Source organism: Salmo salar, chromosome 13, assembly GCF_965601325.2.
Source record: "Salmo salar chromosome 13, fSalSal1, whole genome shotgun sequence".
Classification (NCBI taxonomy): domain Eukaryota; kingdom Metazoa; phylum Chordata; class Actinopteri; order Salmoniformes; family Salmonidae; genus Salmo; species Salmo salar.
The window spans coordinates 85,377,483-85,402,285 of record NC_138303.1 but is presented as its reverse complement, the minus strand read 5'-3'; the positions used below and the strand labels follow the sequence as shown (position 1 = coordinate 85,402,285).

General features: G+C 44.5%; 1 protein-coding gene across 4 annotated transcripts; it reads left to right on the top strand.

Moving 5' to 3' along the window:
- The first annotated feature begins 886 nt into the window (after positions 1–886).
- LOC106567856 (transcription initiation factor TFIID subunit 1) lies at positions 887–23,270 on the top strand. Of its 4 annotated transcripts, none has more exons than XM_014137679.3 (39): positions 887–1,159; positions 1,401–1,515; positions 1,742–1,865; positions 2,041–2,157; positions 2,333–2,458; positions 2,661–2,902; positions 2,996–3,217; positions 3,477–3,728; positions 4,556–4,757; positions 4,971–5,081; positions 5,253–5,420; positions 5,557–5,687; positions 5,799–5,906; positions 6,040–6,213; positions 6,358–6,531; positions 6,724–6,828; positions 6,958–7,158; positions 7,318–7,459; positions 12,294–12,424; positions 12,530–12,610; positions 12,712–12,861; positions 13,055–13,180; positions 13,284–13,459; positions 13,574–13,797; positions 13,896–14,103; positions 14,207–14,378; positions 14,694–14,905; positions 16,221–16,329; positions 16,470–16,568; positions 16,739–16,916; positions 17,020–17,087; positions 17,271–17,393; positions 17,602–17,694; positions 17,894–18,046; positions 19,378–19,494; positions 21,047–21,142; positions 21,269–21,485; positions 22,076–22,250; positions 22,364–23,270. In XM_014137679.3, exons 2-39 carry the CDS (start codon positions 1,402–1,404, stop codon positions 22,569–22,571), a joined length of 5,829 nt encoding a protein of 1,942 aa, XP_013993154.1. In that variant the 5' UTR covers positions 887–1,159; position 1,401; the 3' UTR covers positions 22,572–23,270. The 4 variants fall into 4 exon arrangements, with proteins under 4 accessions (XP_013993154.1, XP_013993155.1, XP_013993153.1 ...); XM_014137680.3 differs by having other exon boundaries at positions 891–1,153; XM_014137678.3 differs by having other exon boundaries at positions 891–1,259; positions 14,207–14,372.
- Positions 23,271–24,803: the final 1,533 nt, after the last annotated feature.

The window sequence follows — 24,803 nt, the reverse complement described above, 5'->3', positions numbered from 1 at the left end:
GAAGTTAAGCTACCCTTAAGGAAAATATGGTTTAATTAACTAAATGTACTTTGAAGAAGGAGTTCACTACATCCAAACTACTTCTTCAAAAATTATCATATTTAAATCTGAAATGTCATAGATGACAAATTGCAAGAACAGATCACTTTGGTGTAATATGTTAACAGAATTAGTAATTTAGCTTATTAAACACAAAATCAATGTTTCAAGTGAGAATTAGGCAGGTCTGATGCCAAAAAAGAAAGGACATGATTGCCTACTTCACCTTTATTTTATTTTTGCAAAAAGAGTAGTGTGTAGTTCTAGTAGTTAGCTACACCACTACATGGCAAAAAAAAAGTAATTAACCTACTGAAAACACTACCAAGGTTTGAATTTAGTTAAACTATAACCAAGCTACTGGAAAATGTAGTTAAATGACTATTTGAACTATGTTAATCTAGTTCACTACTCCCCAACACTGCTAACACCTAATTCTTTGGATGAACATGATAAATGTAGCAAGACACTTATGTCATAAAGGCAGAGACAACCCAAGCCATGGGTGTTCACTGACATTCTCAGACCAGTGAGCTTGGTTACTTAAGGCCTAAGAAGGGCTAGGAGTCAGGTCAGGTCACATCAGGTAACACCAACTTGTTACATCACGTATTAAACAACACGAGTCTTGTTGTTGAGGTAACATCACGTGGCCAGAGTTCTATTGTGCCAGTGTGCTACTGCACTTTCACACAGTCTGTGGTTGCATTGAACGGCCTTGTGCAAAAATAATGAAAAATTGCGCATGAAATACACTATCCTGTAGGTGGCGACAAAGTACGCGTCAACCGTAAAAAAGAAAGAAAAAAAAGCGGGAGGGCCATCCGTCACTTGCCATCCTTCATGGAGCGGAAATGAACTATGCGCACGCGCATAGCTCAATGTTGGTTGGTGTTGTCTTCATCGACTACATTTGAAAACAATGAAACCCATATATTTTCTTTCGAAATAACGGGTCGGTGAGATACCCACCCTTTTACCGCGTGTGGATACTGGCGTAGTGAACGGAGGTCGCATAGGATACTAACGTTAATTTGCCAAGTTAGCGGCAAGTTGAGTCCGAGGATATTATCAAGCTGGCCTTAATCCGAGGACAACTGGCCTTCCTAACTGTGTAAAAGTAACGCAAGTTAATAAGATCAAACCTTCAACATACCTATTCATTTAGTTTGTATGTTTTGCTGTCTGTCATTCCATCCCGTTTGTTTTGATTATCATGGGTGGGTTTGCCACCTCCTTTGTCACAAAACCAAAATGTCTAGTTTCACTTTTGTTCAGTTAACTGCATTTCATCTACTGTGAGGACTATATAAACAAGAGAGAATAGATGAATCACACATTGACATTCATTGCTCTCTCAGGATGTCGGACTCAGACAGTGATGAAGACCAAGACCGCCCCTTCTCTCTCACTGGCTTTCTCTTCGGGAACATCAATGAAGATGGTCAGCTGGAGGGAGACAGTGTGCTGGACACTGTGAGTGACTATATTTTGTTAAAAGAATAAAGCATTCTGCAGGACTGAGATGTACATTTGCTGAATATGGGTTTTGTGTTATTATGTTGATCACTTGTCCACTATGTCTTTGGTGCAATGTTACTTATAAAGACAACAGACATTTTCACACCTGGTATATTCCAATACACTTTGGCATATCAAATGCGATGCTTGTTTGACAATGCTATTTCCTTCCACACCCCAGGAGTCCAAGAAGCACCTGGCTGGCCTGGGCTCTCTGGGCCTGGGCAACCTCATCACAGAGATCACAGCCAGTGAGGAGGACGATCCTGACGAGGATGGAGACACAGGTGGCACAAATGCAGAGGGTAAGAGGAAGGGCATGAAGTAAGGCTGTGGGTGGGGTAGTACCATGGCTGGGAACTGTTTTTTAACTGGCTCAACATGACAGTCAATATGCTCCTTAGTTGTGTTTGTAAGTTGTGTGTGTGTGTAAATACTGTGATAAATGAGTGACGGTTTCATGTCCTTTTTCTTATGCAGGATGGGTGAAGAACGATGCCGATGCAGTTGATTATTCTGACATCAACGAGGTGGCTGAAGATGAGACTAAGAAGTATCGTCAGGCCATGGGCAGCCTGCAGCCTACCAGGAGAACAGGTGCAGTAATACCCATGCAACCCCACATATGTACATGTATATACTGTACACAGCCATCTAGGAGTGCATGTACCCTAGTTTACCAGAACAGATAAATGAATGGTATTTAATTTCCACCCTCTTTATCAGAGACTTTGCATGGCCGATAACTGGACACCTTTTCTCTCTGTCTCAGATGATGAGGATGACTATGATGCGGATTGTGAGGATATTGATGCCAAGCTTATGCCCCCTCCACCTCCTCCAAGTCTCCCCACTCCTGGTGGCAAGAAAGAGGATTCCTCTCCTACGGCTGCAAGTGGTAAGGATTGGATGAGGAAGGGCCAAAAGTGCCAGTGAAAAGATACTTTGTACTTATATTGAACAAGCATGATTCTTCACAATCTGAAAAGAAATACAGGGATATTGATGTATTTAATGTCAAGAATACATGCTAGTAATTAGCACTCATAGAGTCAGAAGGGCTCTAACCCCAGTGTCTGCTATTGTTGCTTTCTCCACAGTTGGGGATGAAGGAGACGGGATCATCCTGCCCTCCATCATCGCTCCCTCCTCTCTAGTAGACAAAGTGGACTTCAGCAGCTCCTCAGATTCTGAGTCAGAGACAGACCGCCCCTCCACAGGCTCTGGGTCTGGGGGTCCTCCAACCTCCCTCAGCCTGCCCCTGGCTGGCATCATGCAGAAGGATGCTGCCAAAGCCCTGCCTGGCGTCACACAGCTCTTCCCAGAGTTCAGGCCTGGAAGGGTGAGCTGTCCTCCTTGGACACACTGTATAGGTCACCAAATATCACAGAGCATAAATTAACGTCTATCCATCCACTCCTCTGAACCCATCCAGGTGCTGCGGTTCCTTCGACTGTTTGGCCCTGGGAAGAACATGCCGTCGGTGTGGCGGAGTGCACGAAGAAAGAGGAAGAGGAAGCACCGCGACCCCCAGCCAGAGACACCCCCACCAGAGGGCGCTGAGCCCATGGAGCAGCAGGGACCAGAGAAGAAGTCTGGCTGGGACTATGAATACGCCCCACCTCCACCCCCAGAACAATGCCTGTCTGATGACGAGGTCAGTGTGCAACAATCTCTTAGTCAGAGATATGTAGAACTGTGAAAACTTGTTTGAAATCCCTGTGAAACTGTTTGGTTATTTACCTGTATAATTTTCACAGCTTGTTTATGAGAGCTTACAAGGTTTAGTAATGTGATTCAGTCGCAGTATAATTCTGTATGGGTTTTCTCTCCTTAGAAAATGAAGTGGACAAAAGAGATTACTCAAAAAGATCATCTTCAATAATTAATTCCTTGTCCCTCTCTCCTTCCCCCAGATCACCATGATGGCCCCAGTAGAGTCCAAGTTCTCCCAGGCCTCTGGAGACGGGGACAAGGTGACAGAGTCCAGGCCCAAGGTGGCAGAGTGGCGCTATGGTCCGGCCCAGCTCTGGTATGACATGATGGGGGTCCCTGAGGATGGCAGTGGTTTCCACTATGGCTTCAAACTGAAGGAGGAGGAGGAAGATGAGCAGGAGAAGCAGGAGAGGCCAGAACCACCACCACCATTTTCACAACCTCCCAAAGAGGTTGGCAACCCATACACTTCACTGATGCTTTAGGATTAGGGCTGAACTCACTCATTTTGCCTCGCTTTTCTACATCCTCATTAAGAAATGCTAGAAGCAATGAGTTTTAAGTGGGTGTGTTATGTTCGATACCGTTGTGTGTTCCTCTTTACTTGAAATATCCCAAACAGCCACCGTACGTGTGATGAATGGCTTAGCAACCGTGCGGCGCAGCATGACAACGTGAACGTGATTGGTCAAGAATCCCAAGCTCAGAGCATTTCCTGCTTTCTAGCGTATCAGAATCTTTAATGAAAGTTGTGTTTGTGATGCTAAAGTTAGCACACGAATGTGAGGATGTTTGAGTTGGGGAAAAAACCAAGCCGTGTATAACAAACAAGTCTCATTCTTTCAAAATAACATTGCCGGCGATATTCGTCTCATTCGTTGCCTGATGTTATGTCGCAGCTGTGCTCCAAATCAATGATTATTTGGGTGCTGCCAGCCGTGGACATGTGGGCAGGATTTAAATCTAAACCCAACCCAAGGAAAACTGTGACGTACCCTAGATTCCTTAAATCTTGCAAATTATGACCATAGTTCTTACACTTTTTAGTAAATGTTGCAACTAGTACAATTGTTTAAGAACAATATCGTTGCCACATAGGCCGTTTTCAACCAGAGAAGTTGGTTTTTGAGTTCAGCTCCTTTTTGATTCTCAATCTTCCATTTCTAGCTACACCTTCTTCCAACTCTTAGTTAGAAGAGAACAGACAACATTCTATAAAGACTTACATTTTACATTACATTTAAGACTTACCATGTTCTTTGTGTTTTTTTCTGTCTAGGAGGGCAGTGGTGACGAAAAGGATGAACAGGCCCTGGAGAACGAGCTCTTTCTGATGGTCACCCAGCTTCAGTGGGAGGACGACATCATCTGGAACGGAGAGGACGTGAAACACAAAGGCACTAAGACCCAGCGAGCCAGTCTGGCAGGGTGGCTGCCTTCCAGCATGACGCGTAATGCCAATGCCTACAACGCACAGCAGGGTGAGAGACTCACCCACTCCACTCCAGTACCAATGAACACAGACTGACCTGCGTACTGGAGATTCCTACCTCATTGAAATCCCATCACCAAAGCGTAAACCCCATCCGTGCAGGGGTTTTAGGACTACAGTGGCAAATATAAACTGATATAATTGTTGTGTATTTGTCTGCTTTGGGTTATCTAGGTATTCATGATGTCTATCTACACTACAGGTCTGTGTAGGAGTAACTCTCAGCTGGTGCCCCCCACTCCTCCACCCATGCCCAAAGCCCCCTCCATCGGCTCTGGCTCCAAGAGAGACAAACACCACCATGACCATTATGGTACGAGGAGGCTAGTTTACCTGGTATCTGTTGTCGAGTGTAATTGACTGTTATAATGATGAACAACGTGATATTACAACATATTCCTACTTATCTCTGTTAGTTGACACGGTGAACGCACCACTAAAGAGTAAATCTATCACTACTGATTCCCTATTGATCTCGCCACAGCCTCTCATGAAGACGACGCCCCCTGGTTCTCCATCTTCCCCATTGACAATGAGGAGCTGGTGTACGGGCGCTGGGAAGACAACATCATCTGGGACGACCAGGCCATGGACCGCATGCTCTCACCCCCTGTCCTCACCCTGGACCCCAACGATGAGAACATCATTTTAGGTACTGCCCCTTTCTTAGTGAACTGTGTGTACACCATTTTTCAGTCAGTTTCAACATATTATGAAATATCTTGATGGTCTGTAACCTTTTGAATGCTTTGATCTATCCACAAATCTCTGAACTTGGCCTCTTGCAGAAATCCCAGATGAGAAGGAGTCTGAGCGTACGTCCCACTCCCCGTCCAAGGAGAACAAGAAGGAGTCGGCACTGAAGAAGAGTCGCATCCTGCTGGGGAAGACTGGGGTCATAAAGGAGGAGCCTCAACAGGTACTACAGGACTGAAACAGAGAACATAACGTAGATCTGCATCTTAAATGCCATTCTGCAGTCCCTGAACTAGCCTGTTAACTCCTTTTCTGTTTGGTCTGCTGCCTACAGAACATGTCCCAGCCTGAGGTGAAGGACCCATGGAACCTGTCCAACGATGAGTTCTATTACCCCAAGCAGCAGGGCCTGAGGGGCACCTTCGGTGGCAACATCATTCAGGTGGGCACTAGATTCTCTCCTGTGATCAGCAGTTAAAGAGGATAATCTTAACTATAGCGCAGGATAAACTTAGCTATGTACTGAATGTTCACAGTAGTTGTATGTAACCTTCTCTGTCTATCTTTCCCTCCAGCACTCCATCTCTGCAGTGGAGCTGAGGCAGCCGTTCTTCCCTACTCACATGGGACCCATGAAGCTGCGCGGGTTCCACCGGCCCTCTCTGAAGAAGTACTCGTTCGGGACGTTGTCCCAGCCAGGTCCCCACGCAGCACAGCCCCTACTCAAACAGATCAAGAAGAAGGCCAAGGTGAGGCCCCAGAACGTACCTCATCCACCTCCATCCTTCTCTCTGTCTTATCACAGGTCATCAGGAATGCGTCTGTCTGTCTGTGTGTGTTGATAACCCTGTTTGTGTGTGATTTGTGTTAAATGTATTTTTCTGTGCCCATAGATGCGAGAGCAGGAACGCCAGGCTTCCGGTGGCGGTGACATGTTCTTCATGCGGACAGCTCAGGATCTGACAGGGAAAGACGGAGACCTGATTCTGGCAGAGTACAGCGAGGAATACCCTCCGCTCATCATGCAAGTCGGCATGGCAACCAAGATCAAGAACTACTACAAGAGAGTGAGTCACTGCACTAGTCTTTCAACTACCATTTCCCTTGTATCAACATTGATTAGCATTTACTCAAAACAGAACCACCTCAGTGGTTATTTTCCTTCCTCTATTGTCTATGAATTGTGTTTTGTTTTGTTAACATATGTGTGAATACACTTTAAAATCGAATAAATGTGAAACATGGCTGTTTCCCCTCAGAAACCAGGCAAGGACCCTGGAGCTCCAGACTGTAAGTACGGCGAGACGGTGTACTGCCACACCTCTCCCTTCCTGGGCTCCCTGCACCCCGGACAGCTGCTCCCGGTCAGTACCACGTTCATTACAGTCATTTACATGACAAATTATTGATGTTTGAAAAATAATTTGCTCTGAATGAGCCTGATACCCAGAAAGAGAGAATGTAGAGCTCTGTCATGTCTTTCTTTATTTTAGGCTTTTGAGAACAACCTTTTCCGCGCCCCCATCTACCTCCACAAGATGCCAGAGACAGATTTCCTGGTGCTGCGTACACGGCAGGGCTACTTCATCAGAGAGCTGGTGGACATCTTTGTGGTTGGACAGCAGTGTCCGCTCTATGAGGTCCCTGGACCCAACTCCAAACGAGCCAACACTCATATCAGAGACTTCCTGCAGGTATACCTTGCGATGCACACGCGCGCATTACAGCATCTGCAAATCCACACACTCTCTCTCTCTCACACACACACACACACACACACATTGTCACACACAAGAGAAAGCACACTATAAGAATGCATTCTTGCCGACACTCATGTCTCCTCTTCTGTGCAGGTGTTTATCTATCGGTTGTTCTGGAAGAGTAAAGATCGCCCTAGGAGAATCCGCATGGAGGACATAAAGAAAGCCTTCCCCTCACATTCAGAAAGCAGCATCCGCAAACGCCTAAAACTCTGTGCTGACTTCAAGCGTACAGGTAGAAACAGCTAACCTTACTTACCCTAGCCTCATCGAGAATCAGGCTTCCCTAAAACGGGAAGCCTGGGGAAGTTTTAATGGCAGAAAAATGGCTAAATATGGGTGGAGACTTGCAATCAGTGACGCTACGCAACACGTCAAACAAATCAAATGCCTAGTGTTGTAGGTGCAACAGTGCGTGAGGATGGCTGGGAAATTGCAGATTAAAACCCATCAAAATATGTTGATGTATGTTGATTTTGTGTATAGAGCACACTTCTGGCAAAACAGACGAACTTAACACGTACCACCAACGGGCATGTGGGGCAAGGGTTCATGAAATGTAACATCCAATCAAAGTCTTGCTACTGGGAGCCAGCGGACCAATCAAACTGCTTTCGCAATAAAAAAGTCTTCAGACCTCCAAGGGAGGCGTGAAAGCGATGTGATTTTGGACGAATGGAAACGTAAGACTATGCTTACCCAATAATACCGTATAGCCTCATGTTTGTCAGTAGTACAGTATGACGCACTGTCCTTCTTTTTTTATTTATTATTATAATATTTTTTTTTTCACCTTTATTTAACCAGGTAAACTAGTTGAACAAGTTCTAATTTGCAACTGCGACCTGGCCAAGATAAAGCATAGCAATTCAACACATACAACAACAGAGTTACACATGGAATAAACAAAACATACAGTCAAAAATACAGTACAACAAAAGTAAACAAAAAGTCTATATACAGTGAGTGCAAATGAGGTAAGTTAAGGCAATAAATAGGCCATGGTGGCAAAGTAATTACAATATAGCAATTAAACACTGGAATGGTAGATGTGCAGAAGATGAATGTGCAAGTAGAGATACTGGAGTGCAAAGGAGCAAAATAAATCAATAAATACAGTATGGGGATGAGGTAGATAGATAGATGGGCTGTATACAGATGGGCTATGTACAGGTGCAGTGATCTGTGAGCTGCTCTGACAGCTGGTGCTTAAAGTAAGTGAGGGAGATATGAGTCTCCAGCTTCAGTGATTTTTTTCAGTTCGTTCCAGTCATTGGCAACAGAGAACTGGAAGGAAAGACGAACAAAGGAGGAATTGGCTTTGGGGGTGACCAATGAGATATACCTGCTGGAGCGCGTGCTACGAGTGGGTGCTGCTATGGTGACCAGTGAGCTGAGATAAGACGGGGCTTTACCTAGCAGAGACTTGTAGATAACCTGTAGCCAGTGGGTTTGGTGACGAGTATGAAGCGAGGGCCAACCAACGAGAGCGTACAGGTCGCAGTGGTGGGTAGTGTATGGGGCTTTGGTGACAAAACAGATGGCACTGTGATAGACTGCATCCAGTTTATTGAGGATTGTTTGAAGGACAAAAAATCCTGATTTCCTCTTAAAGGGATACTGCGAAATGTTTAGGTAATTTTTCTATGTACCCAGAGTCAGACAAACTGATGGATACCATTTTTGTATCTCTGTGCTGAGTGGTTACCCAAAATATCTGCTATTTTTCTGTTTTTAAACAACTGACTGACGTCGGTTCAATTATTTGAATTCCATTTCGTTCTGTTTTTTATGTGAGCTGGATATGCAGTTTCTGAAGAGAGAAATCAGACCAAGCCCAAACTATGTAGTGTAGTAAGGAGTTGTAGTTTCCAACAGGCCAATATTCTGCATAGTTTAGTGCAGAAAACGGGGTAATTAACTACAATGACCATAATCCATTGCGCGTCCATCTATTTGTCTGGTCTGTGTGGAGCAGACAGGGAGACAGAGAGAACGCGCGATCATCAGGGATAGAAAGCAGTTGCTTTGCTATTTATTTATTCATTTTTTATTTAACTAAGCAAGTCCGTTAAGAACAAATTATTTTTTTACAATGACGGCCTAGGAACAGTTGGTTAACTGTCTTGTTTAGGGGCAGAACGACAGATTTATACCCTGTCAGCTCGGGGATTTGACCTAGCAACCTTTCGGATACTGGCCCAACACTCTAACCACTAGGCTACCTGCCACCCCGGGCTGTTCTAGAATGCTAGAACAGCACTAGTGTCAGCATGACTATCCTTCTCAGGAGCAACGCTCTAACCACGCTATCTGAAAATACATGGTCTAAGTGATTGATAGTTGGTATTCAGCAGTCATAAAAGTAGTCCTTATTTACTTTGAAGAACTACTAATTATAGTGATTTTGTCAGACAGCGTAGGCAGCAGCTCTAAAGAAATGAGATGATGACATGAAATAATACAGTAATGAAATAAAGCAAATATTTTATTAAAGTAATGTGAATAAATGATGGTTAATAAGTAATAAGCAGTAATGGGTAGTCACTACCTTCATTGGACTTTTATTAATTGTTTTATTCTGTTACAGCATTCAACCCACATGCATAGTAAAAAAAAAAAAATGAAATAGAAAACCGGGATTATTTTTTAATAATCGAACCGAAGCCGAACAGACCTCAAAAAACACTAATCGCTCAGCACTACTCTGCGTACAGTTTGGATATTATTGAAGTTATCATATTGTTAGCTTTGCGCAATTGCTGGAAGTCTCCAGCCAGCTCCTCTCAAAATGTTACTGATAATCATAAACGAGATCCTCATTCTCTGTCCCATTGTCGCATAGAGATGTATAGAGATCGCAATATTGTTTCTGTCTCTTTGGCACTGCCCAACGGGACAGAATGAGGAAGTGGATAGAATCTTGTTTCTTAATTAACACAATATTGATTACTAGGTATAGCTTTCTAAGACTATAAATGATCAACCACCCAGATTTGGAGTAGTTAGGTCAATTTCTCTGCTTTTAAGACTTCAATTGCGATATACTGATTTAAACTTTCCCCAAACTGCACGCAGAGACATAGAAATAGTATCCATGAGTTCGTCTGACTCTGGGTAAGTAGAGAAACAACCTAAATCTCAATCTCGCAGTATCCCTTTGACGTTTCTACTCCTGTGTGATCTCAGAGAAGTGTTGAGGTGTAAGAAAGAGAGGTGACTCTGATGCTTAGCTGTGTGAGGTCAAAGATCGTGTGCCTTTGACTGACATGCGTCAGGAAAGAGGGATGTCAGAATATTCTGGATGTGGAGTTTACTGTGGAGGTAAGGTGTGGTCTGAGGAAAGCATCAGTAAGGTACCAGAGGTTTTCATGGTCCTTCGTTAATATCTGCTGTTCTGCTCCTGCAACACCTCCGCTTTAAGCCTACAAGACGCTTCAGTTGATGAAATAAAACAAATATCCAAAGGGTATAAGATCTTTGGGGAATTCTCATGCGACATGCGTCCATTAACTTCTCTAGGGCCAGTGGGACGATTTCGTCCCACCTACGTAACAGCCAGTGGAATCCTGTGGCGCGTTATTCAAATACCTTAGAAATGCTATTACTTCAATTTCTCAAACATATGACTATTTTACACCATGTTAAAGACAAGACTCTCGTTAATCTAACCACACTGTCCGATTTCAAAAAAGCTTTACAACTAAAGCAAAACATTAGATTATGTCAGCAGAGTACCCAGCCAGAAATAATCAGACACCCATTTTTCAAGCTAGCATATAATGTCACATAAACCCAAACCACAGCTAAATGCAGCACTAACCTTTGATGATCTTCATCAGATGACACACCTAGGACATTATGTTATACAATACATGCATGTTTTGTTCAATCAAGTTCATATTTATATCAAAAACCAGCTTTTTACATTAGCATGTGACGTTCAGAACTAGCATACCCCCCGCAAACTTCCGGTGAATTTACTAAATTACTCACGATAAACGTTCACAAAAAACATAACAATTATTTTAAGAATTATAGATACAGAACTCCTCTATGCACTCGCTATGTCCGATTTTAAAATAGCTCTTCGGTGAAAGCACATTTTGCAATATTCTAAGTAGATAGCCCGGCATCACAGGGCTAGCTATTTAGACACCCACCAAGTTTAGCCCTGACCAAAGTCAGATTTACTATAAGAAAAATGTTATTACCTTTACTGTTCTTCGTCAGAATGCACTCCCAGGACTTCTACTTCAATAACAAATGTTGGTTTGGTTCAAAATAATCCATAGTTATGTTCAAATATCCTCTGTTTTGTTCGTGCGTTCAAGACACTATCCGAAGTGTAAAGAAGGGTGACGCGCACGACGCATTTCGTGACAAAAAATTCTAAATATTCCATTACCGTACTTCGAAGCATGTCAACCGCTGTTTAAAATCAATTTTTATGCCATTTTTCTCGTAAAAAAGCGATAATATTCCGACCGGGAAAGCATGTTTACGTTCAAAGAGAGAGAAAATAAAAACATGGGATCCCCTCGTGCACGAGCCTCAGTCTGATGGTCCTCTGATCGGCCACTTACCAAAGGCGCTAATGTGTTTCAGCCAGCGGCTGGAATTACATCATTCAGCTTTTTCCCGGGTTCTGAGAGCCTATGGGAGCCGTAGGAAGTGTCACGTTACAGCAAAGATCCTAAATGTTCAATAAACAGAGCCAAGAAGCCCAAGGAATGGTCAGAGAGGTTACTTCCTGTTTGGAATCTTCTCAGGTTTTTGCCTGCCATATGAGTTCTGTTATACTCACAGACACCATTCAAACAGTTTTAGAAACTTTAGGGTGTTTTCTATCCAAAGCCAATAATTATATGCATATTCTAGTTTCTGGGCAGTAGTAATAACCAGATTAAATCAGGTACGTTTTTTTATCCGGCCGTGTAAATACGGCCCCCTAGCCCTAACAGGTTAATCTTACAAAGCTCTAAGTTGGGCAATAAGGGTGGAGTTAAGAGAACGTGGTTAATATTTGTTATATGATTTAATAGAATTTGCCCTCCCCCTGTTCCCAGGGATGGACTCCAACTGGTGGGTGCTGAAGCCTGACTTCAGGCTGCCTACTGAGGAGGAGATCAGGGCCATGGTGTCTCCAGAGCAGTGCTGTGCCTACTACAGCATGCTGGTGGCAGAGCAGAGACTGAAGGTAAGACTGACAGTACCTAAACAAAGAGCCTATCTGTCATATTGGTATTCTGTATGGCACTGTGTGAACTATACCATAACTTTTCTCTCTCTCTCTCTCCACCAGGATGCTGGATATGGTGAAAAGTCCTTCTTTGCTCCAGAGGAAGAGAACGAGGAAGACTTCCAGATGAAGATTGATGATGAGGTTCAGCGCTACTCCTGCTTCCTTTTCATAAAACAATGATTTTGATGTTGAAAAAAAGGATGATCCATGATCTCACCAGTGTTCTCGGTGGTCCACCCTAGGTCCGCACGGCCCCTTGGAACACGACGCGAGCCTTCATCGCTGCCATGAAGGGGAAGTGTCTGCTGGAGGTCATGGGGGTGGCCGACCCTACAGGTTGTGGAGAGGGATTCTCTTACGTCAAAGTGCCCAACAAGCCCACTCAACAAAAGGTACTTCCTCTTTGTTTTACCCCAGTGCACTGAAACACTTCTGCTAGATCTGTATTCAGATCAGGGGGCCATAATTCCAGTCATGCGTTCATAGCCTTTCTGACAAAAATATTTTCTGTTATAACCATTCAATTGTTTTTTGATGATTATTTAATCATTTATTACTGAGCTAAAGGTTATTTGTCGTGTTTAGGCCCAGGATGACCGGGAGCCACAACCCGCTAAGAAGACCGTGACAGGGACAGACGCTGATCTGAGAAGACTATCACTAAAAAACGCCAAGCAGCTGCTGCGCAAGTTTGGTGTTCCAGAGGAGGAGGTATTATTACATAATAATGTCTTCAGTTCCCTCATTTCTTCCACCAACCTAAGTATGAAGGTCAGATCAATCTCTTAAACCTGTGTGTATATGTGCGTTTCAGATAAAGAAGCTGTCTCGTTGGGAGGTGATTGACGTGGTGAGGACCATGTCCACAGAGCAGGCGCGCTCTGGCGAGGGGCCCATGAGCAAATTTGCCCGCGGGTCCCGCTTCTCTGTAGCCGAACACCAGGAGCGCTACAAGGAGGAGTGCCAGAGGATCTTTGACTTGCAAAACAAGTGAGGCCATCTCATCCTCCATTCCCCCTTTATCCAGATAACCATAATTCACCACTCATTTCCTATAGGGATGCTGTAGATGATGTGATGTTCTACCCTCTATTTGCTCCCCAGAGTATTAGAGTCCACAGAGGTCCTGTCCACAGACACAGACAGCAGCTCAGCGGAGGACAGTGACTTTGAGGAGATGGGGAAGAACATTGAGAACATGCTGCAGAACAAGAAGACCAGCTCCCAGCTGTCCAGGGAGAGGGAGGAGCAGGAGAGGAAGGAGCTGCAGAGGATGCTGATGGGAGAGGAGAGCGACCACAAGGGACGCAAAGTACGCAAGGGCTTCTGTAAGTGGCGTGTGTATGCATGTGCATTTCAGGCTTTTTTCATACGTGTTTACTGGAGTGTGTGTGCAAGTCGAATCTCTCTCTGTGTGTCCCTGCAGCCAGTGCTTTGTCCACGGGCTCCCATAAAGATGACGACACGTCCTCGGTCACCAGCCTGAACTCGTCCGCTACGGGACGGCGCCTCAAAATCTACCGCACCTTCAGAGACGAGGACGGCAAGGAGTATGTCCGCTGTGAGACGGTCCGCAAACCCTCCGTCATAGACGCCTACACCAGAATCAGAACCACCAAGGACGACGACTTCATGTAAGTTCCTCCGTGTGTGTGTGTGTTTGTGTAATATGAGTGTTTGGTCTGTGTGTAGTGTACCCAACCTCACACAGTCTTTGTCTGCCTTCTGCCAATGTAGAAAGAAGTTTGCGCTGTTTGATGAGCAACATAGAGAGGAGATGAGGAAGGAGCGCAGGCGGATCCAGGAGCAGCTGAGGAGGCTGAAGAGGAACCAGGAGAAGGACCGGTTCAAGAGCCCCCCTGAGAAGAAGGCCAAGAAGATCAAGGAGAGGCCAGACCTCAAGGTAAAAGTAAGCTTGCCAGCCCATAATGATTCATCTCCAAGACTATCCTCACCTGCTTTTCCATAACCTACTGTTTGTTTTCCTGCTGACCTGCTGTCTCGAAAATAGGATCATTTAGTTCAAGATAAACCTTCCTCACTTTTTTTCACACTTTTCTTTATTAGCAATATATTATATTGCTTATAATAAGCATGATAACGTAGTGTTTGGTGTACTACAGTGAAGGTAGCATGATGTGATGCAGTGACGTGCAGTCCACATTGTTATGTACAGTGTTTGTCTGGTTGTTAACTACATCTCTTCTTACCCCCTCTGCCCTAGCTGAAGTGCGGAGCTTGCGGTGCCATCGGGCACATGCGAACCAACAAGTTCTGCCCACTATACTACCAGACCAATGCTCCGCCCTCCAACCCGGTTGCCATGACGGAGGAGCAGGAGGAGGAGCTTGAGAAGACTGTCATCCACAATGACAACGAGGAACTCATTAAAGTGGAGGGAACCAAGATCGTCCTGGGCAAGCAGCTCATCGAGAGGTACACACCACACACACTGGAATGAATGCATGCTCTTCAACCGATCGCTGCCCGCACCTGCCCGCCCGTCCAGCATCACTTCTCTGGACGGTTCTGACTTAGAATATGTGGACTACAAATAACTAGGTGTCTGGTTAGACTGTAAACTCTCCTTCCAGACTCACATCAAACATCTCCAATCCAAAGTTAAATCTAGAATTGGCTTCCTATTTCGCAATAAAGCGTCCTTCACTCATGCTGCCAAACATACCCTCGTAAAACTGACCATCCTACCGATCCTCGACTTCGGCGATGTCATTTACAAAATAGCCTCCAATACCCTACTCAATAAACTGGATGCAGTCTATCACAGTGCCATCCGTTTTGTCACCAAAGCTTCATATACTACCCACCACTGCGACCTGTACGCTCTCGTTGGCTGGCCCTCACTTCATACTCGTCGCCAAACCCACTGGCTCCAGGTCATCTACAAGACCCTGCTAGGTAAAGTCCCCCCTTATCCGCTCACTTGTCACCATAGCAGCACCCACCTGTAGCACGCGCTCCAGCAGGTATATCTCTCTGGTCACCCACAAAGCCAATTCTTCCTTTGGTCGTCTCTCCTTCCAGTTCTCTGCTGCCAATGACTGGAACGAACTACAAAAACCTCTGAAACTGGAAACACTTATCTCCCTCACTAGCTTTAAGCACCAGCTGTCAGAGCAGCTCACAGATCACTGCACCTGTACATAGCCCATCTATAATTTAGCCCAAACAACTACCTCTTCCCCTACTGTATTTATTTATTTTGCTCCTTTGCACCCCATTATTTATATTTCTACTTTGCACTTTCTTCCACTACAAATCTACCATTCCAGTGTTTTACTTGCTATATTGTATTTACTTTGCCACCATGGCCTTTTTTTGCCTTTACCTCCCTTATCTCACCTCATTTGCTCACTTTGTATATAGACTTATTTTTCTACTGTATTATTGACTGTATGTTTTGTTTATTCCATGTGTAACTCTGTGTTGTTGTATGTGTCGAACTGCTATGCTTTATCTTGGCCAGGTCGCAATTGTAAATGAGAACTTGTTCTCAACTTGCCTACCTGGTTAAATAAAGGTGAAATATATATTTTTAAAACACACTGACAGGAGAGGGGGACAGTTCTAATTTCTTTCCAAATCACGACTGAATATCAGTAGTCTTTTCCACTCTCTTTGCGGACCAAAAGCTCCTATAGTGTTCCTTATGCTCTCTACGTCTGTCTAAATGTTAGGGAAATATTACCTGGTGCTGCTGTGTAAAGGACCATGTTGTCTCCTCTCACAGTGCTGATGAGGTGCGCAGGAAGTCCCTGGTGCTGAAGTTCCCAAAACAGCAGCTTCCCCCCAAGAAGAAGAGACGTGTTGGGAACAACGTACACTGTGACTACCTAAATGTGAGCCTGGTTGCCAGTTACCATATTTTGCATTGGTTGCGTATGACTATTCAGTTAAAGCGAGCTCTGGAGAATATTTAACACTGTGATAGTTATGGCTTAGCTCTCGGTGGTTTTTGTTTTGTTTCATCCTCTCACAGAGGCCCCACAAATCCATCCACCGCAGACGCACTGACCCCATGGTCACCCTGTCCTCAGTCCTGGAGAGTATTATCAACGACATGCGGGATCACCCCAATGTAAGACACACACACCCACACACCTACAGCCCACTGCAAGACCAACACACACCCACAACCTACTGCTTACAGACAGACAGTGCCTACACTGCTCTGACCACTATATAGGTTTCTCTCTCACAAACACACTTTTTTCTCTCTAATTGGGTTGTCTTTACCTCTTGTCACAGACGTACCCCTTCCACACACCAGTCAATGCCAAGGTGGTGAAGGACTACTATAAGATCATCCCTCGTCCCATGGATCTGCAGACGCTACGGGAGAATGTGCGCAAGCGTGTGTACCCCTCCCGGGAGGAGTTCAGAGAGAACGTGGAGCTCATTGTCAAGAACAGCGCGACATACAACGGTACAACTCTAAACCACTTGAAGCCTTAAGAGAATGACTAATATTTTACTGTGACCGACTGTTCTGTAACTTATTGAGACTGTAATTGTTGCGGTGTATTCAGGTGCCAAGCATCCAATAACCCAGGTGGCTCAGACTATGCTGGACCTTTGTGATGAGAAACTGAAAGAGGTACGTGTGAATGTTCACGCTGATGGATTCCTGGATGGGTGCCATTTTAGACACAGCCCAATTTCTGGTCCTCTGTGTGCAGAAGGAGGAGGAAAATGTTCAGCAACTCTTGGAAGACAATGGAAGTGGCCTTCAATAGTACTTGTTAATAATTAAACGGGTACATTCCTTTGTCCTGTGCAGAAGGAAGACAGGCTGGTGAGACTGGAGAAAGCCATCAACCCCCTGCTTGACGATGATGACCAGGTGGCCTTTTCCTTCATCCTGGACAACATCGTCACTCAGAAGATGATGGCCGTGCCTGACGTGAGTGTCTGCTTTCTTTCGGGCGCTTTGGATGTTACTGAGACTATCTGCTATTTGTATTTTCTTTGTGACTTAAGTCATTTCACTGAGCAGTTTTTTCTTTGCTCTTAAATGTACAAACATATTGACAATTCTGCCAGCAGTTCAATCAAGCACACAGTGTGATAGTGTTATAACTGTCCTTATTCTGTCTCTGTCTCCTCTTCAGTCTTGGCCATTCCACCATCCAGTCAACAAGAAGTTTGTTCCAGATTACTACAAAGTGATAGTCCAACCCATGGACCTGGAGAATGTCCGCAAGGTGAGTTATGGGAAGGAGACTTCAGTGTTAGCCTTGAGGAAAACCACAACAAGACACCTTTTGGATCCCTATGATGCCAAGATGGATCAAACCTATATGTAGTTGATGGTAATATTTGTAATATACAGGTAGATGGTCATATGTATAATATAACCATTAGTGTTATTTAAAAGTCTCCCTGTGTGCTGTGGTCCAACAGAACATATCCAAACACAAGTACCAGAACCGGGATGTGTTCCTGTTTGACGTCAGCCTGGTCCACACCAACAGTGTCAAGTACAACGGTCCAGACAGCCCTTACACCAATACGGCCCTGGAGATAGTCAACGTATGCAAGCAGACCCTGGCAGAGGTGTGTGTATGAAAGAGAAACTGCAAGAGAAGGTCATAATGAAACTACACTGAACAAAAAATGTCAATGCAACATGTAAAGTGTTGGTCCCATGTTTCATGAGATGAAATAAAAGATCCCAGAAATGTTCCATACACACAAAAAGCTTAATTCACTCCAATTTTGTGCACGTATTTGTTACATCTCTGTTAGTGGACATTTCTTAGGCGTGGCATATCAAGAAGCTGATTAAACATCATGATCATTGCACAGGGCTACCTTGTGCTGGGGACAATAAAAGGCCAGTCTAAAATGTGCAGTTTTGTCACACAACAGAATGCCACAGATGTCTCAAGTTTTGAGGGAGCGTTCAATTGGCATGCTGACTGCAGGAATGTCCACCAGGGCTGTTGCCAGAGAATGTAATCTTCATTTCTCTACAATAAGCCGCCTCCAATGTCGTTTTAGAGAATTTGGCAGTACGTCCAACCGGCCTCAACCGTAGACAATGTGTATGGCGTTGTGTGGGTGAGCGGTTTGCTGATGTCAACGTTGTGAACAGAGTGCCCCATAGTGGCGGTGGGGTTATGGTATGGTCAGGCATAAGATACAGACAACGAACACAACTGCATTTTATCGATGTCAATTTGAATACACAGAGATACCGTGACGAGATCCTGAAGACCATTGTCGTGCCATTCATCCGCCGCCATCACCTCGTGTTTCAGCATGATAATGCACGGCCCCATTTCGCAAGGATCTGAACACAATTCCTGGAAGCTGAAATTGTCCCAGTTCTTTCATGGCCTGCATACTCACCAGACATGTCACCCATTAAGCATGTTTTGGATGCTGAGGATCGACGTGTTCGACAGCGTGTTCCAGTTCCCGCCAATATCCAGCAACTTTGCACAGCCATTGAAGAGGAGTGGGACCTTCCACAGGCTAGAATCAACATTCTGATCAACTCTATGTGAAGGAGATGTGCCATGCTGCATGAGGCAAATGAATGGTGGTCACACCAGATACTGACTGTTTTTCTGATCCACGCCCCTACTTAAATTATATATTTTTTTAAGGTATCTGTGACCGACAGATGCATATCTGTATTCCCAGTTATGTGAAACCCATAGATTAAGTCCTAATACATTTATTTCAATTGATTGATTTCCTTATATGAACTGTAACTCAGTCAAATCTTTGAAATCGTTGCATGTTGTTTATATTTTTGTTCAGTATAATTAATTGACATCTTTATGCCTTGTCAGATGATGAATCATATTTATGGCTTCATTATGTTGCCTCTGCTAAGGATAGTTTGAGAATTTGACTGTTGCTTGATATCTCCCCAGTATGATGAGCACCTGACCCAGCTGGAGAAGGACATCTCCACAGCTAAAGAGGCAGCTCTGGATGCAGCAGACCTGGATAGCCTGGACCCCATGACTCCTGGAACCTACACACCACAGGTAGCAATGTTCCTGTCCCATTTATGGCCCGGAAACAACCCAGATACTAACAATAAGACCGTAGAGTCACCAAATAAAGTACCTCAACACGCCCCTCACCTGCTCCAGAGTTGGGGAATGCCACTCTTCTCCAAAGACCTACTTTTTAACCTCTGTCTGCTGTAGTCTCTCCCTCCATATTACATATACCTCTTCACATTCTAGTCTTTCTCTGCCTCGTCGTTCCTCTTTAGCACTCTTGTATGTATCAATTTAGTAGCTGTTTCTATAGTTTATCTATGCCTTAGTCTCTACAGTTGCTTGTGAAAGTATTCACCCCCCTTGGCATTTTTCCTATTTTGTTGCCTTACAACCTGGAATTAAAATGGATTTTTGGGGGGGTTGTAATCATTTGATTTACACAACATGACTACCACTTTGAAGATGCAAAATATTTTTTATTGTGAAACAAACAAGAAATAAGACAAAAAAACAGAACGTGCATAACTATTCACCCCCCCAAAGTCAATACTTTGTAGAGCCACCTTTTGCAGGAATTACAGCGACAAGTCTCTTTGGGTATGTCTCTATAAGCTTGGCACATCTAGCCACTGGGATTTTTGCCCATTCTTCAAGGCAAAACTGCTCCAGATCCTTCAAGTTGGATGGGTTCCGCTGGTGTGCAGCAATCTTTAAGTCATACCACAGATTCTCAATTGGATGAATACATACGCACGCACCACTTTTCCGTTTTTCTTTTTTAGAATTTTTTTACAGAGTGATTTTTTCCATTTCACTTCACCAATTTGGACTATTTTGTGTATGTCCATTACATGAAATCCAAATAAAATCCATTTAAATTACAGGTTGTAATGCAATAAAATAGGAAAAACGTCAAGGGGGATGAATACTTTTGTAAGGCACTGTATATTCTCCTTCCTACCATGTGTTTATCTCTTCTCCCTCTTTCCTGTCTCTGTGTGTGTGTGGTCGGGGTGGGGTGGGGTGGGGGGGGGCAGCCTGCTGATGTGTTTGACAGCAGTGCCTCTGTGAGCCTGCACAGAGAGACCAGCCTTTTCTCTGAGGTTGAGGCATCTCTAATGGCTGTTCCAGAGAAGAGGGGGGTAGGGCAGGTACGGAGAGAGATCACCCAGGAGTGCAACGGGCGTCTGTCTCATCCAGGGGTCACCCTCCTCTCCCCTCCCATTCCCACCGTTCCTCCTTGCACATTCACCTGGTCCTCCCTTCCAGTTCTTCCCTCTGCATTCCCAGTGTGGATCCTGACTGGTGCATGCTCCTCCTAACTAGGAGCCATTCTAAGATCCCTTTGTGCTTTTCATTCCTAAGACAAAGATGGTTCCTTCCCATAACTCATTTGGTTCATTTGTCTGCCAGTTTCGCTTGTATGTTACTTTTGCTCCTAATTGTGACTCCCTGTCATACTAGCATTCTGTTTGCCTGGCCAATTATACATTTTCAGGCATCTCCATTGCTTCACAAGTTATCAATCTGTCTTTCCCCAGAAGTATCTTTTCCTGTCTCAGTGTCGCTTAACTTCTCCGTGTGTCTCCAGGGTCGTCATAGAAGGCTAGGAGAGGAGGAGTCGGACGTGGACATCGAGGGCTTCGAGGAGGAGGATGACGACGGGAAGCCCAAGACACCAGCTCCTGTAAGACTCATATCATGAAGAAACCATATGGGTTTGAGAGATGGTTTTTGAAAGAGAGAAATGGCAGATTTGAAGACTGTAGTTCAGGCAAATTAGTTATTTTGATGATGATGACCTGTTCCCCAGGCAGAGGATGGTGAGGGAGACCTGGAGGATGAGGAAGATGAAGAGGAGATGCTGCTGCTGCCGCCCCGCAGAAGGCTGCAGGGCCACGAGGATGATGATTATGACGAGGATGAAGGCTCCAGTCGGCCAGCCCAGGCCAGCGTGCTGTACCAGGACCTGCTCATGTCAGACGGAGAGGATGACGCCAGCGAAGAGGAGGGAGATAACCCGTTCTCCTGTGAGTCACACTAGGGTGGAGGTTGTCATAGGATGGAGTAAGATGGTGAATAGAGATGTGCTTTGGGTAAAAAAATATTCACCCAAATTACAAAATGACATATTGGTTTCCTTACCCTGTAAGCAGTCTATAGACAAGGTATAACACCAATCCATGCTTTGGTTTAGTTTCCCTGGCACTGTTTCCACATTTCTAACGTTTTAGCATTTGTCATGGGACCGATATCATGATAAAATGACCTGTGACTCTGTTGAGCTTCACAATCAATTTTAGATACTTTCGGACGATTTGGACATGATGCATGAAAAATGCTAATATCTGTCCCATGACTTGAATGGGATTTGTGCTACAAATGCTAAAATGTTAGCATGTAGAAACAGTAGCAAGGAAACTAAACCAAAGCATGGATTGCTGTCATACCTTGTCCATAGTCTGCTTACAGGGTAAGGAAACCAATGTGTCATTTTGTAATTTGGGTGAACTTTCCCTTTAAAATCTTCATCCTATGATTGGAGGATTTCTGGAGTACACTAGGGACTGTGTTTGAAATGTGAGGTTCTAACAGTGTTGCCTCTCCTGTCCCGCCCCAGCTATCCACCTGTCAGAGAGTGGCAGTGACTCAGACAGAGAGGTGGAGGTGCGTCCCCCGCCCCCTCCCAGACCCCACCATGAGACGGCCCGCATGGGCCTGGAGCAGGACGAGAGCATGATGTCATACGGGGAAGAGGTGCCGGATGAGACCCACCTGGAGGACAGTAATGTCAGGTACAACACCATGGCCGACACATTATATACAGTACAAGGTGTATTTGCATCGTTGTTTGGATCTTGGGCCCTATTAACCCATACTTTACCTTTCTCTCCCCCCTTCCCCATAGTTATGGGAGTTATGAGGGTCAGATCCACACCCAGACTTCCAGCATGGGCAATGGAGAGGGCTACGGCATAAGTGAGGAAGAGGACGAAGAGGCAGCTCGGAGGAGAGGTCCCAGTGTGTTGTCCCAGGTGCAGCTGAGTGAGGATGAGGAGGACAGCGAAGAGTTCAGGTCCATCGGGGGAGAAAGTGACTTAGACTCAGACAACTAGAGAAGTGTTCCTGCATACATACACACACACACACACAGAGATGCAAATGCTCTTACAACCATAAACACAGACAGAGAGAGCCACACCTATACACAGGAATAGATGATCTCAGGCTCAGTAAATGAATACACCCTGAAGTTGCAGGCTGAACTTCAGCCTGTACTGTCATAACTTTATTTGGTGTCAGTCAATCCCTCAGTGTTAGACTTTGTTTTCTGCCCAGTCATTAACACACCTATAACGTCTCTACAATTAAACTTCTCTGTGAGATCAATATTGTACAAAATATTCAATCAGTTGAAAGTGAGCTCTTCTATTATGGCAGGTTTACATTATACTGGTTATGCTTCTTTCAATGTACCAACACACGTGTGTGTGTGTGTATATATATATATATATATACACATTATTTTTTTTACAATGATTTACCTTGAATAGCATTTTATTTCATGGTTGTGCAAAGTTTGATTATTGAATATTTGAATAGTCAACTTTAACCATTGTTTGTTAGCAGTGCCAGGTCTCATCCTAACCTTGTGTCTGTGAGACACTGAGTTGAGTGCTTGCGTGATACTGTTATTCCCCATCAACTATTATGATTGCAGCCTGGATGTTCAGGCATTTGAGATGTTTCCAGTACTGTTATTAGGAAACTCTCAAACTTTTAAGGAGATCCTAAATAAATGCTGTAAAACCAGATATGATGCCTGCATTTTTTCATTGTTTTTGTGACTAAATGTTAACAGTATCTTATGTAACCAAGTTGAAGTTGTCTTTTTGTGTTACGCATGTCTTGCTTATAAAAAGAAAGGCACTGTTCAATACCAATATACAGTAGTGGCACATTAACAATATTTTAGCAGCAAATCATTGTATTACTATATTAGGGAGCCACCTACCGTTGCTGTCTGCTCTCACAGGGTATAGTCCAAGGACTGTGTTAATGTGGTGCCATGTTGAGTGTTCTATTACCAAGGTGTTTCATTTTTTTCCTACCCTGACAAACCTTTTTCCTGTCCTGCCAAACCTTTTTCCTGTCCTGCCACACCTTTTTCCTACCCTGCCTCACCTTTTTCCTACCCTGCCAAAACTTTTTCCTGTCCTGCCACACCTTTTTCCTACCCAGCCACACCTTTTTCCTGTCCTGCCAAACCTTTTTCCTGTCCTGCCACACCTTTTTCCTACCCAGCCACACCTTTTTCCTGTCCTGCCAAACCTTTTTCCTGTCCTGCCAAGCCTTTTTCCTATCCTGCCACATTTACATCTTATTCATGACAGTGGTCATTAAAGCTGGTGCTGGAACATGAACTCTGCTCCACAGTAAATAGATTATTATTGTAGGGAGTCAAATAGATGTGTCAAGTATAAATAGATTATTATTGTAGGGACTCACATAGATGTGTCAAGTATAAAGTATACCTCCTTGAGGACTTTGTGTGTGGACAAAATATGCTAAACTCAGCAAAAAAAGAAACGTCCTCTCACTGTCAACTGCGTTTATTGTCATGCTGGAGGGTCATGTCAGGATGAGCCTGCAGGAAGGGTACCACATGAGGGAGGAAGATGTCTTCCCTGTAACGCACAGCGTTGAGATTGCCTGCAATGACAACAAGCTCAGTCCAATGATGCTGTGACACACTGCCCCAGACCATGACGGACCCTCCACCTCCAAATCGATCCCGCTCCAGCGACGGTGGGTTTGTGCCCATAGGCGGCGTTGTTGCCGGTGATGTCTGGTGAGGACTTGCCTTGCAACAGGCCTACAAGCCCTCAGTCCAGCCTCTCTCAGCCTATTGCAGACAGTCTGAGCACTGATGGAGGGATTGTGCGTTCCTGGTGTAACTCAGGCAGTTGTTGTTGCCATCCTGTCCCGCAAATGAACTGTTCGGATGTACTGACCCTGTGCAGGTGTTGTTACACGTGGTCTGCCACTGCGAGGACGATCAGCTGTCCATCCTGTCTCCCTGTAGCGCTGTCTTAGGCGTCTCACAGTACCGACATTGCAATTCCCTGGCAATATATATATATCAACTCTTCAAAAAAAGAAACGTCCCTGTATATATACACTGCTCAAAAAAATAAAGGGAACACTTAAACAACACAATGTAACTCCAAGTCAATCACACTTCTGTGAAATCAAACTGTCCACTTAGGAAGCAACACTGATTGACAATAAATTTCACATGTTGTTGTGCAAATGGAATAGACAACAGGTGAAAATTATAGGCAATT